The sequence below is a fragment of the Empidonax traillii genome, unplaced genomic scaffold, assembly GCF_003031625.1.
Source record: "Empidonax traillii isolate 1590-97213 ecotype Southwest subspecies unplaced genomic scaffold, ASM303162v1 scaffold16:size2589160, whole genome shotgun sequence".
NCBI classification, from domain to species: domain Eukaryota; kingdom Metazoa; phylum Chordata; class Aves; order Passeriformes; family Tyrannidae; genus Empidonax; species Empidonax traillii.
Genome location: NW_020955209.1, coordinates 402,467 through 415,813, shown reverse-complemented (window position 1 = coordinate 415,813; position 13,347 = coordinate 402,467). Strand labels below are relative to the sequence as shown.

General features: G+C 35.8%; 1 protein-coding gene across 5 annotated transcripts in view; it reads left to right on the top strand.

The window, feature by feature from the left end:
- HACE1 (HECT domain and ankyrin repeat containing E3 ubiquitin protein ligase 1) overlaps positions 1 to 11,825 on the top strand; it is a 52,379-nt gene extending 40,554 nt beyond the window's left edge. For 4 of the 5 annotated variants that reach the window (XM_027895050.1, XM_027895042.1, XM_027895059.1 and 1 more), the window contains 5 exons: positions 3,529 to 3,660; positions 4,379 to 4,477; positions 4,773 to 4,843; positions 10,363 to 10,476; positions 10,908 to 11,825. In XM_027895050.1, the coding sequence (XP_027750851.1) occupies positions 3,529 to 3,660; positions 4,379 to 4,477; positions 4,773 to 4,843; positions 10,363 to 10,476; positions 10,908 to 11,010 (519 nt within the window). In that variant the 3' untranslated portion in view covers positions 11,011 to 11,825. The remainder of the gene's footprint in view (positions 1 to 3,528; positions 3,661 to 4,378; positions 4,478 to 4,772; positions 4,844 to 10,362; positions 10,477 to 10,907) is intronic. The other variant, XM_027895069.1, reaches the window with a different exon arrangement.
- The last annotated feature ends 1,522 nt before the right edge of the window (positions 11,826 to 13,347 follow it).

Here is a 13,347-nt window from a genome sequence, read left to right as displayed (position 1 = left end):
ATTTATTTAAAACTTGTTCTCAATTAGCATGAAATTAGAAGTTTACCCACATGAGGGTACTACTCAGTAGTAGCTTAAACTGCTCTGTTAACTTTGGAGTTGGGGCACAGACTACAAAGGGTGGTTTAAATTGTGTAGAGCAGATGCCTCCATATTCGGTGGAGCCACATACCCCAGCTGTGGCAGGAGGGGATCAGAGTTTGTGCAGCATTTATTTGAAAGTTGGTAAGAAATAGATGGCTCTGGTGGTAGGTTTGAAACAATTGATTTTTTTGTATTTGAAGTTGCGAAATGTGAAGTCAAAACCCATCTGTATATTGGCACTGTCTTATTTACTGGCAAAGTTGTTGATAGCGGCGAACTGATTGAAAATTGTAGATCTGTGTTTTAATGGTATGGGGGCATTTTTTCCATTTTCTTTCATGTGACATGGTTTTGCAGTATGTTTTAGCTTAACTGTTCTCTCATTTTAAATAGGAATGTGTTTACTTTCCTTTATAAAAAAAAAAAATCTTCTTTTTCCTGCAAGAGATATCTTCTTTTTTTTTCTGCCTTTACCCAAGGAATAAAAGATCACTGTTTAAAACTCATTGTGTTTGCTATGCCTCTGGGAGAAGAGAATTCAGCTGCTAGAAGAATGTGCTGTGTATGCACACTAGCAGATTACTTGTTCGAAGGATAGCTTTTTTTTTTTTTTAAATGAAATTGAGTGAATCCTTATTCCTTAAAAAAACCCCAAACAATAAACCCACAAAAAAACTCCAGTCTGAAACCAAAACACAACACACACTGCCCCCCCCGCCCCTGCAGATATCACCCAAACCGTCCATTTCCTACATTGAAAACTGAAACAGAGTAAATGCACCAGTAGTAAGAGCTATTTGTAAAAAGTTATTTTCTTTGAACGAAGGAATTTTGTTTTTTTAACATCGGCTGTGTAATAGGTGAATGGTTGTGGGACCATTTGATTCAAATATTCATGCCTTGCGATGTCCATGTAGCAGGCCGCTGAAGTATCAGTTATAGCTGTGGTTCAACTGCCTTTTGTCATGGTAAAGGAGACATTTCAGAGGGAAAAATCAGGCTGTGTCCAGTGTTGGTAATACACATTTATCTTTGTTCTTTGCTGTCTGCTTTTTTTGCAGCTTTCTACTTTCCAGAAAAAAAATAAAATTAGAGCTAGTCAAAGTATAAGTATGTTTTATAAAGAATGGTGCAAATCTTCACAATCATATGGCTTTCTCTGTCCTTGCAGGACTAGTCTGTTTGAGCTGTCTGTGCTGTTTGGCAGTAAAAAATTGTGGGGTTTTTTTCCAGGCAGCTTTGGAATGGAGCTGCTTTCTGACTCTGAACACCATAAACAGTGATCCTTGTCTCACAGTATATGGGACTGTGAAATCGAGGAAGCATGATCTCTGCTTTATTTACCTCAAAGGAAAATACAAAACAACCTCACCCAAACTCGACTTTATCATCATATTTGTGATGCCCATCTAATATGTTAAATCAAATCTGCCTTCTTAAAAGAAGTCTGGATTGTACCTTTTGTGCACTATGTGGGGATGAATATGTAGATCAGAAATTATATGGGTGCTTCTGTTTTCTAATGTGCTCCTAAGGCTTCTGAGAGAGAATAAAATGTAAATGAAGTGAACAGAGAGGAAAACAAATTGACCATTTTTTTACTGACATGTATTATGTAAATTCTGTGCTCCAGGTCTTTCATCATGTGCCAGTGCTGATAGTCTGGATGCTCAGCCCTTCCAGGCTATTTAAAACATTTCTTGTTACACCTAAAGCGCAGCAACTGCTTTCTCATAATTAAAGTCTTCAATGTAGTATTTTTGAAATACAGAAAATAAACCATATTATTTTTCTTAAATGGATTTTTTAAAACTAAGGTTGTGAATTTTCCTTTCTACTGTTTTCTGAATAGCCTAGTATATGTAACAGCAGTTTAAGAGATGTAAAACAAGCATTTCTGATCATTGAAGAAGACTGGTGTTAACATTATTTCAAATACTGGTAATGCAAAAGCGTCTGATTTCTTCTGTATACGCAGAGGCTGACGTTCATCTAATGCAGTTAATCTCCTTTGGCTACCCCTCAGTCCTTGGAGAAAGGAGGTGTCTTCATTTCCACTGATTGTAGACGCAACCCAGGGAGATTTCTAGATTGAAACTAGATTTTTTGGAACAGTTCTGCGGTTAAAAATAAGATTAGGTTATGTTTTTCAGAGCACTTCAAAAAATAATTGTCTTTTCACTCTAGTAAAATGGTGGTAATGCAAGTAAAAATACCTTCCAGCTGCAAAGCAAGTGCCAATCCCTTTGTACCTCTGTGAATGTAAGGAGCTGCCTTTGAAAAATATCCTTCTGTTTTGAAATATTTCATACTTCATTCTGGTTTACTGAAAGGGAAGAAAAAAACCCCTTGATTGCTTTTGTGCAGGTTCAGAACCTAAAAGTTTAGGTTGAAGTTTTTTAAAATTAAAAATCAAAGCATTTTTGTAAGATTATTGTCTTGAAGGAAGCTGATAGTCACTTTAATTGGGAGATACGTTTCATGATTTTCTTATTAAAAGTCATTATTAGGAAGTCAAAGCATTTTTTTGAAACTGAGTACCATAAATAATCTAGGAATACATTTTGTTTTCAAGTAGGAAACCTTTTTCTTAAGTAAAGAAACTTTATTAGATTTGTGTACTTTTGTCAGAGTAAATGAGACGTTTTTAGGGCTTCATTTTTGCCTGTCTCCTAAAAACCTTCCTCCATTAACACCTCCTAGGCTTTTGTGTTCTCAACAAAAGGAAAGTTCTGGTGGATACCTTTTCTGGCTGACCTCTTTTAGAGGGAACAGAGCCCCCAAATCCCTAAAGTGTGATATAGTCTATTCCCATGGCGATGGTAGAAATTATTTTGTGGTGTTTTTCTTTTTTATAAACTAAGGAGATTTTCAAGACTTTCTTTAAAAAACTGAAATTCTTATTAAGACAACAAAGCTTGCAGTGGTAAGTAGTGTATTCTGTTAGACTTCCAGAGAGAGGAGGAAATCTAGGAAGCTTTTTGGCTTGCAAATATGTCCTCAGAAGTTTCCGTTTTTTCCTGAATTATGTCAGATTGCTAAGTAGAATATTTTTGTTTACAAACCTTGATGTGTTTATGTCCTTAGTTGAGCACAACTAAGGGTGGTTGTATTAGATGGCAGGCATGACAAATTAAGTTTTATTTACTTCCTTTATCTTGTACGAACTCTTGTTTTTTGACTGGGTTGTGTAACAATTTAAACTGTTCTGTTTTGGAATTGTCTCTGGAAGGAAGGAAGAAGGAAGACCAGAAGGGGCTCGGAACTCGGAGGGGCCTACTTAATTATTTTGGGTTTCTTCAACGTGGAAAGTGCATAGGAACTCTTATTATCTTGCAGTGGATGACATCTGTAATATATGAAGGACAGCATTTGTGTGTATGTGTTTGTACAAGCTCTGTGGTTTTGCTGTGGTACATCTTAATGTCACTTTCTACATTGCAGGCTGAGTATGTCCAGCTTGTGACAGAGCTCAGAATGACCAGAGCCATTCAGCCTCAGATAAATGCCTTTTTACAAGGCTTCCATATGTTCATTCCACCATCGTTGATCCAACTTTTTGATGAATATGAACTGGTAAGCAGAAATGCCTATATATTTTCAAATACTTTGTTCAGCATAGTTCATCGGCAGCGTAATGATGTAGAAGTAAAGCTCAGTAATCACAAAATAAACATTTTATAGCTTTTGCTTTGGTTTTGCTTCCCGACCATCTATCAGTGAAGATCTCATTATGTGTATTCCTGCTTTTTCTAATTATTCAGAATTACCAACTTCCTGGAATGTGGTAGCTTCACATGGCAATGATAAATGCCTTGAATTGTAGTTTCAATATGAATCAGGATGTTGTGGCCTTTAAGCCCTTTTATATTTTCCTTGAGGAGGACAGAAGTTCTCTAAAAGTAAGGAGATGCTTTCAATTGTCTTTAATTTTTCTGAGTTGCAGCATCAAATTTCACTTTGTTTTTGTTGGTGATTTGATCTTCTGTATCCAACACTTATTTAGTTTTGTCTCAAGTAATGCCAAAACTCAGAGCTTTCTTTTTTCAGGTTCTCTGGCAATAGTTTTTCTCTCCTGATACTGCATAATGAAATTAAACAGATCATGTGAAGTTACCTGAATTCAAAAATCTTGAATTAAAATTTAGTCATAAGTTCTATAAGGTTGCAACTAAACAGAAAAAGCACTGTAATTTTTCTTCTTCTTAAAGCAATGCTTTTTAGAATAGCATAAACTCTTGAAATTGATGGTTAATCAGGAGGACTAATCACAACCTGTGTGCTTCTTCTGAAGGAGCTTTTGTTGTCTGGTATGCCAGAAATTGATGTGAATGACTGGTTAAAAAATACAGAATACACGAGTGGCTATGAGAGAGGAGACCAAGTTATTCAGGTAATTTTTTTTTTTTTTTTAATAATGTAGATTATTTCATTTTAATCCAAGAAAAATGATTTTGTTGTTGTCATTATCTGTGTGTGCTTATGGAAGTTTATTTTGGCTGAAATTTGTGGATTTTTTAAAATGTTATATTCCTCCATTAAGTAAACTAATTATGCATGAATTTCATATGCAAATTTCCATAATTTAAGTAGCAGACTGGCAAGTATTCCATTTATTGTTTTACCATTATATTTTCATGTATTACAAGTATTTACAGAAAATACAAACTAACTTATTTTTCATCTAGTGGTTCTGGGATGTGGTGGAAGAACTAACTCAGGAAGAGAGAGTATTACTATTACAGTTTGTTACTGGCAGGTGAGAGACTCTTCTGTAATTACAAATATATTGTCTAGATACTCTGAAATAAGTCAAGAGACTTGAGATTGCCATAAAAGATCATCTCGCTGGAAACTGTTTTGCATACTTGGGTGTTCTGTATGTTGATCAAAGTAGACAAAGTGTGTGTTAATACTTTTGCTGCCTGTGTTGCCAGCAAAATGATTGATTATGTATTTGTTATACTTGACTACTTTGCAAGAGGCGTTTGTTGCTGTCCAGGCAATTTTTAACAAGGCTATAGCGAATTTAACTGCACTTTATATTCTTCCTGTTGCATATTTATGTGACTGTTGGCTTCTCCAGTAATCAATAGAGGCTGTAATATATGAGATAACCAGGTATCACTTCAGTTTGTGTAAACAGAACATTCTTCTCCTAAAGCTGAGTTGAATTTAACATTAGTGCAGTACGTCAAGGTAAGTGAAGATGTAACCTTATACAGGACTGTTTGTTTTATATACGTTTTCTGTCCTAAATTCTATTTGTTCTCTAGGGAAAGCCATTTTTATTTCCCTTATTGTTTGGGGGCAGTGGGGGAAGGTTTTGAGCAATAAGCACCCCTTGAGTTACCAAGCTTGTGTTTACAGACATCTCACCAAGTGGATCTGTAGACATTTATGTGGCACCTGAGCTGTTCAGTCCATTCTTTTTCTGATGGCAGGCAGAGATCCCACCATTACTTTGATGTTCCCTTCTTATTCTAGGTTTATTAGAGTAGCTGACCTTTTGTGTATAAGTTTTGTGGTTAAGCAATGATAAAATACAAATTAAAGATCATCAAAACTTGCCTTTTATATTAAGGAATTTCACAGTTATGGATGTATCATCAAATGGCATGGCCTTCAAATTCTATTAGTTTCGCTTGGTTTAATATGAATTTACTTGTTTTTAGGAGTCACTGACTATTTAAGAAGCTAGCTCTGTGCACACTGATCTTTTTGTCCTCTGAAGAAATGATTCCTGCAGTTCTAACTGCATACTGTGTTGCATGCCAACTGGTCTTTCATTTTTAGTGGACTAGTCCATTTCTAAATCTAGACAGCAAATAAGGATCTTTAAGATGTAAGGTCATGTCTCAAATGCTTTTTAAAACATTCCAAATGGTACTGAAGTCGCATTCACTACTTCCTATTGCATTTGTGATAATCTGCTGGATTCTAAGGGACACTTCTATCAACTAAACAATTATGTTGTCTGATTAATACGTGCTTCAAGTACTATTTGTTTTGGTCACAAATCACCTGCTGCCTTGTTCTTACCCATTTTGTTAGTAGGAAAAAAATTTTTGCTTTGGCTTTTGGGAACTCTGGGCTAGAATTGAAAAACAATTTGCCTTTCTTTCCTTCTTTTTTTTTTTTTTTTTTTTTTTTTTTTTTTTTTTTTTTTTTTTTTTTTTTTTTTTTTTTTTTTTTTTTTTTTCCTGTATCAGCTAGAAGTAACCCTTTATGTTTTTTCTTCACTGATTGAAATGCAGAACATATATCTTTCCATAAAAATTTAACTTTTTAAGTTACCTCTAATAGAGATATGCAGCTGGCATTTTTGCTCATAAATCCCCAGACAGTCCTGGTTTCTGGGCAGGGAAGATTTAGATGCTGACTTATCTGTGAGCTAAAACACAAGTTAGTCTAGTACAGGCTGGTATCTTAAGTAAGATTATTCACTAAAAGTATACCTGATTTCCCACTATGAACTTTTTCTAGCTTCACATTTCCTTAGTGAAATGCAACTGTTCTTTGCTTCCAAAGACTATGAAATTATTCTAGTGAACTAAATAAAAAATTATGATTATGTCTTCAGTGTTTCTCTGACCTCTCTAAGTATGTCTTAAACTTTCTCTTACGCCTTTTTTTCCCCATTCTTACATCTTTTTCTCTTCAGTGTAATGAAGTCTTGCTTTTGTAATTTCAGTGGAGATGCCATTGCATTTGTCATTAATACCAATTTTGAGAAAATTTTTTTACAGTAAAGTAATTGTTGCAAGCAAAGTTTGAATGTGCTTGGCAGCCTTAGCATGATCAGGAAAAAGGCTAAATATTTTTGTGCCTCGTGATGGGGATCTGAAAGTTTACTTACGCACCACTTACTCTTTCTCAGCTGACAGCTGCTTGAGATGGTATTGTCAATTCCATGTGCTTTTACTTTTTTTTTTCCCCCTTCTTGATCTGTTTAGTATTTATCATAGTATTTGGGTAAATTATTGTTAATTATCTATTGGCAACTTTTGATTAGGTTTTTAGTAAACGGAGGCAAATGTTGCCCGCTTGATAAATTCTATGTGATAAATTCTACTTTATTGGTGTTCTACAAGTATAAAGATTTCTGTTTAATTTCTTTGGAGACTGTAGTTTTTGTTGAGCTATAAGCAATATACTTCTGCTATTTTAAGGGAAATTCAGCATAGTTGTTAAATGTGAAACATATATTTGCCTACTGTTATAGAAGTATAAAAAACATAAGGGAACCAGCTTAAATTATCTCTTCTGCAGTGTTTTCATTTCAAGTAAATGTATGCAAAACCTGTCAGTAGAAAAACAGGTAGAATTCAGATATAAACTTAAACATTTTAAATGTTGAAATTTCTAAAGCTATGAAATTGCGTTGTTGCTCTTGCTCAAAGCTATTTGCACATGCAGTAGAAGATATTGTGATATTTTTTGCATATATTTGGAAGGTTTTCTTTCCTATATTGGCAGTGTTTTCCTTGGAGTGAAAACTCATTTCTTGGAAGCATAAATTGGCAGCAATCTGTTACTTTAAAGTGTTCAAAGCCGTGACCATACTATACAATTTTGACCTGTTGTATGAAAAAAAATTATAATAAGTTACATTGCAAAAACTTTTAGCTAATAGTGGACTGAAGGAGAAATTTTCAGCAATTAGATCTGTATTTTATCACTGATTTGAATGTGGAATGCTAGAGGGGAGAAAAAAAAATCACTGCAGGGGCAGCAGAACTGTATTGGAATATGAGCCAAAGCTACAGTATAACAGTATGGCTGTAAAATCTTTACAACTCTTCTGAACTGTTGCTGTGAGCACAATTCCATTTGTGTCAGAAATAATATGCTGCCAATAATCAGCACTTCCCTCCACAGTGGTTGCCCTGTATACCAGTGTTAGAACTATGTGCCCGATATTGCTCTTATTAAGCTAGGTGATACAGATTTATGTGTTGGATACTATAGCTAGTTCTTAAAGGTGTGTTTAGAAAGTATTACAGTGAGTTGTATCCTAGCTCCTCCACATTTAGCAGTAGCAACTTTTACTCTTTTGCATTTTTGCCAAGTAGTTTTACTGTGAGTGAAAACATTACTTCTTTTCTTGCTCCTGTTTTTGCAGTCACTTGATTTGGTGAATACGGGAACATTGTTTTGAATATAGGTACCTGTAATCCAGAATTGTAACTGCTGTTATATATTTTGTAGAAGGTTTATTTTGTTTCTTTCTTTGCTAGCAATAAAATCACAGATGAGCTGAGGTTGACTGGGAGAATAATCTAGAGATTGAGATTTTCACAGAATATTCTGAGTTGGAAGAAAGCCACAAGGATCACCAAGTCTAGCTCTTAAATGAATGGCCTATATGGGGACCAAACGCATGACCTTGCTGTTATTAGCAGCATTCTTTAACCACCTGAGCTAATCTCAGATTGTCAAGTCCAACACCATATTCAGAGCAAAGTAAGGTGAGCTGGATACTCAAGATCTTGTCCAGACAGGTTTTGACTGTCTCCAGGAGTGCTGACCTCTCAGTTTCTCCAGACAACTTGTACCAGTGTTTGACCACCTTGCAGTAAAAAAGTTGTTCTCATGTTTAAATGGAAATTTCCAGGACTTCAGTTTTTGCCCATTGCCTCTGTAACTGGGGACCATTGAGTGCTTCATCTTATTTATTCCTTCCTTAATGTATGGATCAAATTCCCCTGAGCCTTCTCTTCTCCAGGCTGAAAAGTCCCAGCTCGCTGTCCTCCTGTATCAGGTACTCCAACCCTTTACAATCTTCATGGTGCTTTGCTCAGTTTGCTGCATTATGTCCCTGTCTCTTCTGTAGTGGAGAGTTTGAAGCTGGACTCCAAATATTTCTCCCTGAGTACAGGGAAAGGATCACCACCCTTCACCCTGCTAGTGACATTGTTCTTAATGCATTCAACTTCTGTAGTCCTTATCCTTTCATTATAGTGGGTTTTTTGGGGGCTTGAGGGTTTTTTTTTTGGTTTGGGAGGTTTTTTAGGGTTTGTGGACTATACTAACAACATGTTATCTTGTAGTGCATACCAACTTAAATTGACGTTATGAAAATATATGAATATCTGAATTGTGTTCTATTTGTTAGTTTAAAATTATAGGGAGGGACTCTGGAAACTCCAGGCTATTGCCCATTTACACCTTGAGTAATCTTTGAATAATACATTGATAAATGGAAAAGAATTTAGTAATATGATTAAGTGAGAATGTATTCCTGAAGATGCTAGTGATTTTTTTTTAGTGTGCTCTCGTTTTGCCGTAGTTTGTCACTGGGTGATAGTGTGACTGATGTAATGGTTTTATTTGTAAACTTAATTACAACTTAAACTTGTAATATTTTGTCTGAAGTTGTAAATGAATAGATATATCAAGGACACTTTGGTCGTTTGTCCCATAGATAGTAATCAGAGAATAAACTCTTGTATGATGTAGTATTTCTTAAACTGTAAAAATAAATAGCCATGTTTATTTTAACTCAGATAATGCCACAATATAAGCAAGGTATAAAGCTATTAGAAAGTACCCAGGGGAGGGCTTTGAAGATGGTGAAGGACCTTGAGGGGAAGCGATAAGAGGTCACTTGATTTGTTCAGTCTGGAAAAGAGGAGACTGAGGGGAGACCTCATTGCAGTCTACAGGTTTCTCATAAGCAGAAGGAGAGGGACAAAGACTGATCTCTTCTCTCTGGTGACCAGTGACAGGACCCAAGGGAGTGACATGAAGCTGTGTCCGTGAGGCTTAGGTTGCATATTCAGCACAGGTTCTTCACCCAGAGGGTGGTCAGGCACTGGAAGAGGTTCCCCAGGGATGTGGAGAAGCTCACCAAGCCTGACAGAGTTCAAGAAGTGTTTGGGCATACTCTCAGGAACATGGTGTGATCCCTGCAGGGCCAGAGGTTGGACTTCAATGATCCTTGTGAGTCCCCTGCAACTCAGGATATTCTATGATTCTATCAACATTTTGTTACAAAAACTGGGTGTAGAAATGAGTCCTCCTTGCAAGCAGAGTTATCTTAAATATCATTCAAACAATTTGGTGCCTCATGTAAGTAGACTAATATATTATTCAGTCTTGTAATTAAAAGCATTTAGGCAAAGAGAATTTTGATATTGGTAAGAGAAGGGGAACCTTGATAAAAGTATTAGTAACTGTCGAATTGCTCTAAATAGGAGATATTTTCAGTGTAAAGATTATATTTTTTGCTTTATAGCGTGATTGCAATGGTCTAATTTCTGTGAATTTTCTCAGTTCCAGGGTACCTCATGGTGGCTTTGCCCATATAATGGGTGGCAGTGGATTGCAAAATTTTACAATTGCTGCTGTACCATATACTGAAAATCTTTTACCAACATCAAGCACATGGTATGTTAACTAGGCTTATTGAAATACCTTAAAACTAGAACTTTTTCATGTCAGTCACAGTCAAAAGTACAGTTCTTTTCAATATTAAGAGGTCCTAAAGAAGTTTTTGGAATATTCACTATCCAACAAGAAAGCGATGGGTTTTAACCCAGATGACGTTACATTGTGTTTAATCATTGTTTATTACTTGATTTTACCTAATTGAAAGTAATGAAATTAATAAAGGAATATTAAAGTTAAATTATTGTTTTACAACTTACTGAAGTGAAAAAACAATTTCCTGCAATATATTCGAGTGCTCAGTGGTACTATAAGGCACACAGGTTTGTTTTGTTCCATAAATGTGGTCTCTTCAGGGGTTTCGATCAGAAATCTTTACTGTTGAGTTTCTTGCTGAACTGTGATGTGGCTTTTTTTTCCTTTCTTTTCAGTATCAACATGCTCAAGTTACCCGAATACCCAAGTAAAGAAATCCTGAAAGACAGGCTTCTTGTGGCATTGCACTGTGGAAGCTATGGTTACACAATGGCGTAATGAAGTCTAGGAAACTTATCTGACTGCTAATGTACAATTTTGAGTGGCAGAAGTAATTTTGGAAACTGTCAGTAGAGAAGCGGCTTAGATGCTGCAGCCCATTGACAGCGCTGGGCTTCAGAATTCGCACAGGATCATCAGCTTTCCTTCCATTATTGTGTTGTCAAGGTAGCTTTGATACCATCACAACGAACTTCTCAGTATGCTGTATTTTCATTCCTTAAAATCTGTATGGAAATCAGTTTACATGCTTTTCGTTATTACTTCAGTATGAGAAAGTTTGTCAGAATCTCTTTCCTCAGTTTACTTTTGATTTCCAAATATGTGATTGAATGACATTTGCATTGCAGTTTACTTTGCACTCAGATGGAATACTGCTAATGGACAGAGTTGTACTTTATGCCTTGTCACATGTGAAAGTGCCATTTATTTTTGCAGAGACCACTACAGAAAGTTCAATTGGGATATTGTACAGTAAGACAGAGCTGATGTATTTTCCATTTCTTTGCATAGTAACAGAGAGAAAATTTTATAACTTTTTAGTATTTTAATGTATATAATATGTAAAGATTAGACTGTTATGACTGTAAAAAAATAACAGATTGAGTTTATCTGATTTATATTAGAATTTACACTATATTCTACTAAGTACATAAAGTATTTGTGACTTTATAGTCAACTTGCAGTTTAGAATTTGTAAATATTATTTAAGATCTATATCCATTGTTTGAATGCCTTTACTCTTTCCTTGACATAACTGTATCTTTGAAAAGTATTATTAAATTTTGGTATTTTAACCAGAATCTGAATGTGACCAGTCTGTGTGTCTCTGGGTGGATTATTCTTTTTTTCTTTTTCCCCTGGATGTTATTAATCTTTATATAATTTAGTTGTCTTGGAAGCAGCATTTGAGAAGTCATTGTTAAAGTGTATGGATGGACATAAACAGATGCACAAGGAAGGAAGTGGAGCTTATGAGGTTAACTGACAAGAACGTAATTATTAGAAGCTCATGTCACAATTTGTGTAGAATTAAAATATATTACTCAAATAATATACAAAAATACAGAGCAAGGGCTTATCAGCATGTGTTTTTGCGAAGTAGTTGCATGTGTTGGGGTTGATGATGCTATTGCATAATTGCTTTTCCAGGGACCCTGGGATAGGTTTGCATTATTGTTTTGATTTAGGCTAGGACTGTTTTTTTGGTGGTTGGTGTGTTTTTTCAGTGGAGAGTGTATTTTTTCTTTGTAAATGAATCTGGTCATCCCTGCTTGTCATGCTTCTGCTTCCGAGAATGCAAACTGAAGTCTGCTAAGATAAAACTAAACAGAAAAGCATGATCCAAAATTGTACCAAATGCTAATGGGTGAACATAAATTTGTGTCTGCAAGACGTAAATGATCTGAAGAGTTCATAAATTAATTCAGGCATAGCAAACTCCCCAAACGTGTAAATTTTGAGTTTCAGCTCCACAGCAGAAACTGCTTCCTACTGATCCATTCATGTTTTCCTACCCTAAGTGCTATTACATGTGTAGCCTGAGTTCCCCAGCTGATCTGTCTAGGCTGCTTACTTAGTGCTGTTTTTTTTCAGATTTTATTTATTTTAATCTAAATCCCTCTGGAGGTGTGAGAGAGAAATCCATGGACCATCTGACTCAGTCTTGCCACAGTAATATTCCTTTGGGCTAAGCCTTTCTGTTTCTGTTTGTGCACATGTTGTATAAATGTTGGTTTAAATTCTTAGGTCGAGCCTGTGACTGCAACTTAAGGAGAATACTTTTTAGTGGAAAGAGAGGACTCTTCCAGCAGGGCAGTCCAGTGAAAGCTGGTTGCCTGTTGCTTCAGTCAGTGGAGAAATGCTGTTCCTCTCTGGCATGCTCTAGGAAGCTTTGGCTATTTAGATAGGCTAGATGTTTGAGGTTGTGTGGGGTTTTAGTGTTAAATACCAGCTGTCTTGGATCCCTCAGTTAGCAAAAGTACTTTGCTTTTCTGCGCAGCTGGGCCGTGCTTGGTTTCCTGGTTCCATAGTGTATTCTATTATGTGCCTTTGCCAGGTAGATGGATAGCAGGACAGTGTTTTGAGCAGCACAAGGTATTTGCCAAGTATTAGGTATTTGTTTTCTGTATGTAAAACTGGGATTTTTGTCTTTATCTTAGGGTTTTACTGTAAACGCTGTTGTTCATTAACTGCTGTGCAATCTGTGATTTTTAAAACTTTTTTTTCCATTTCACATGTTCTGTTTACAGTAAGATACAGCAGTTTGGGGGAAGCCAAACCCTTGCATACTCCTGCATAGTGTTCAGAACATGTCATACTGTAAGGATGGATGAA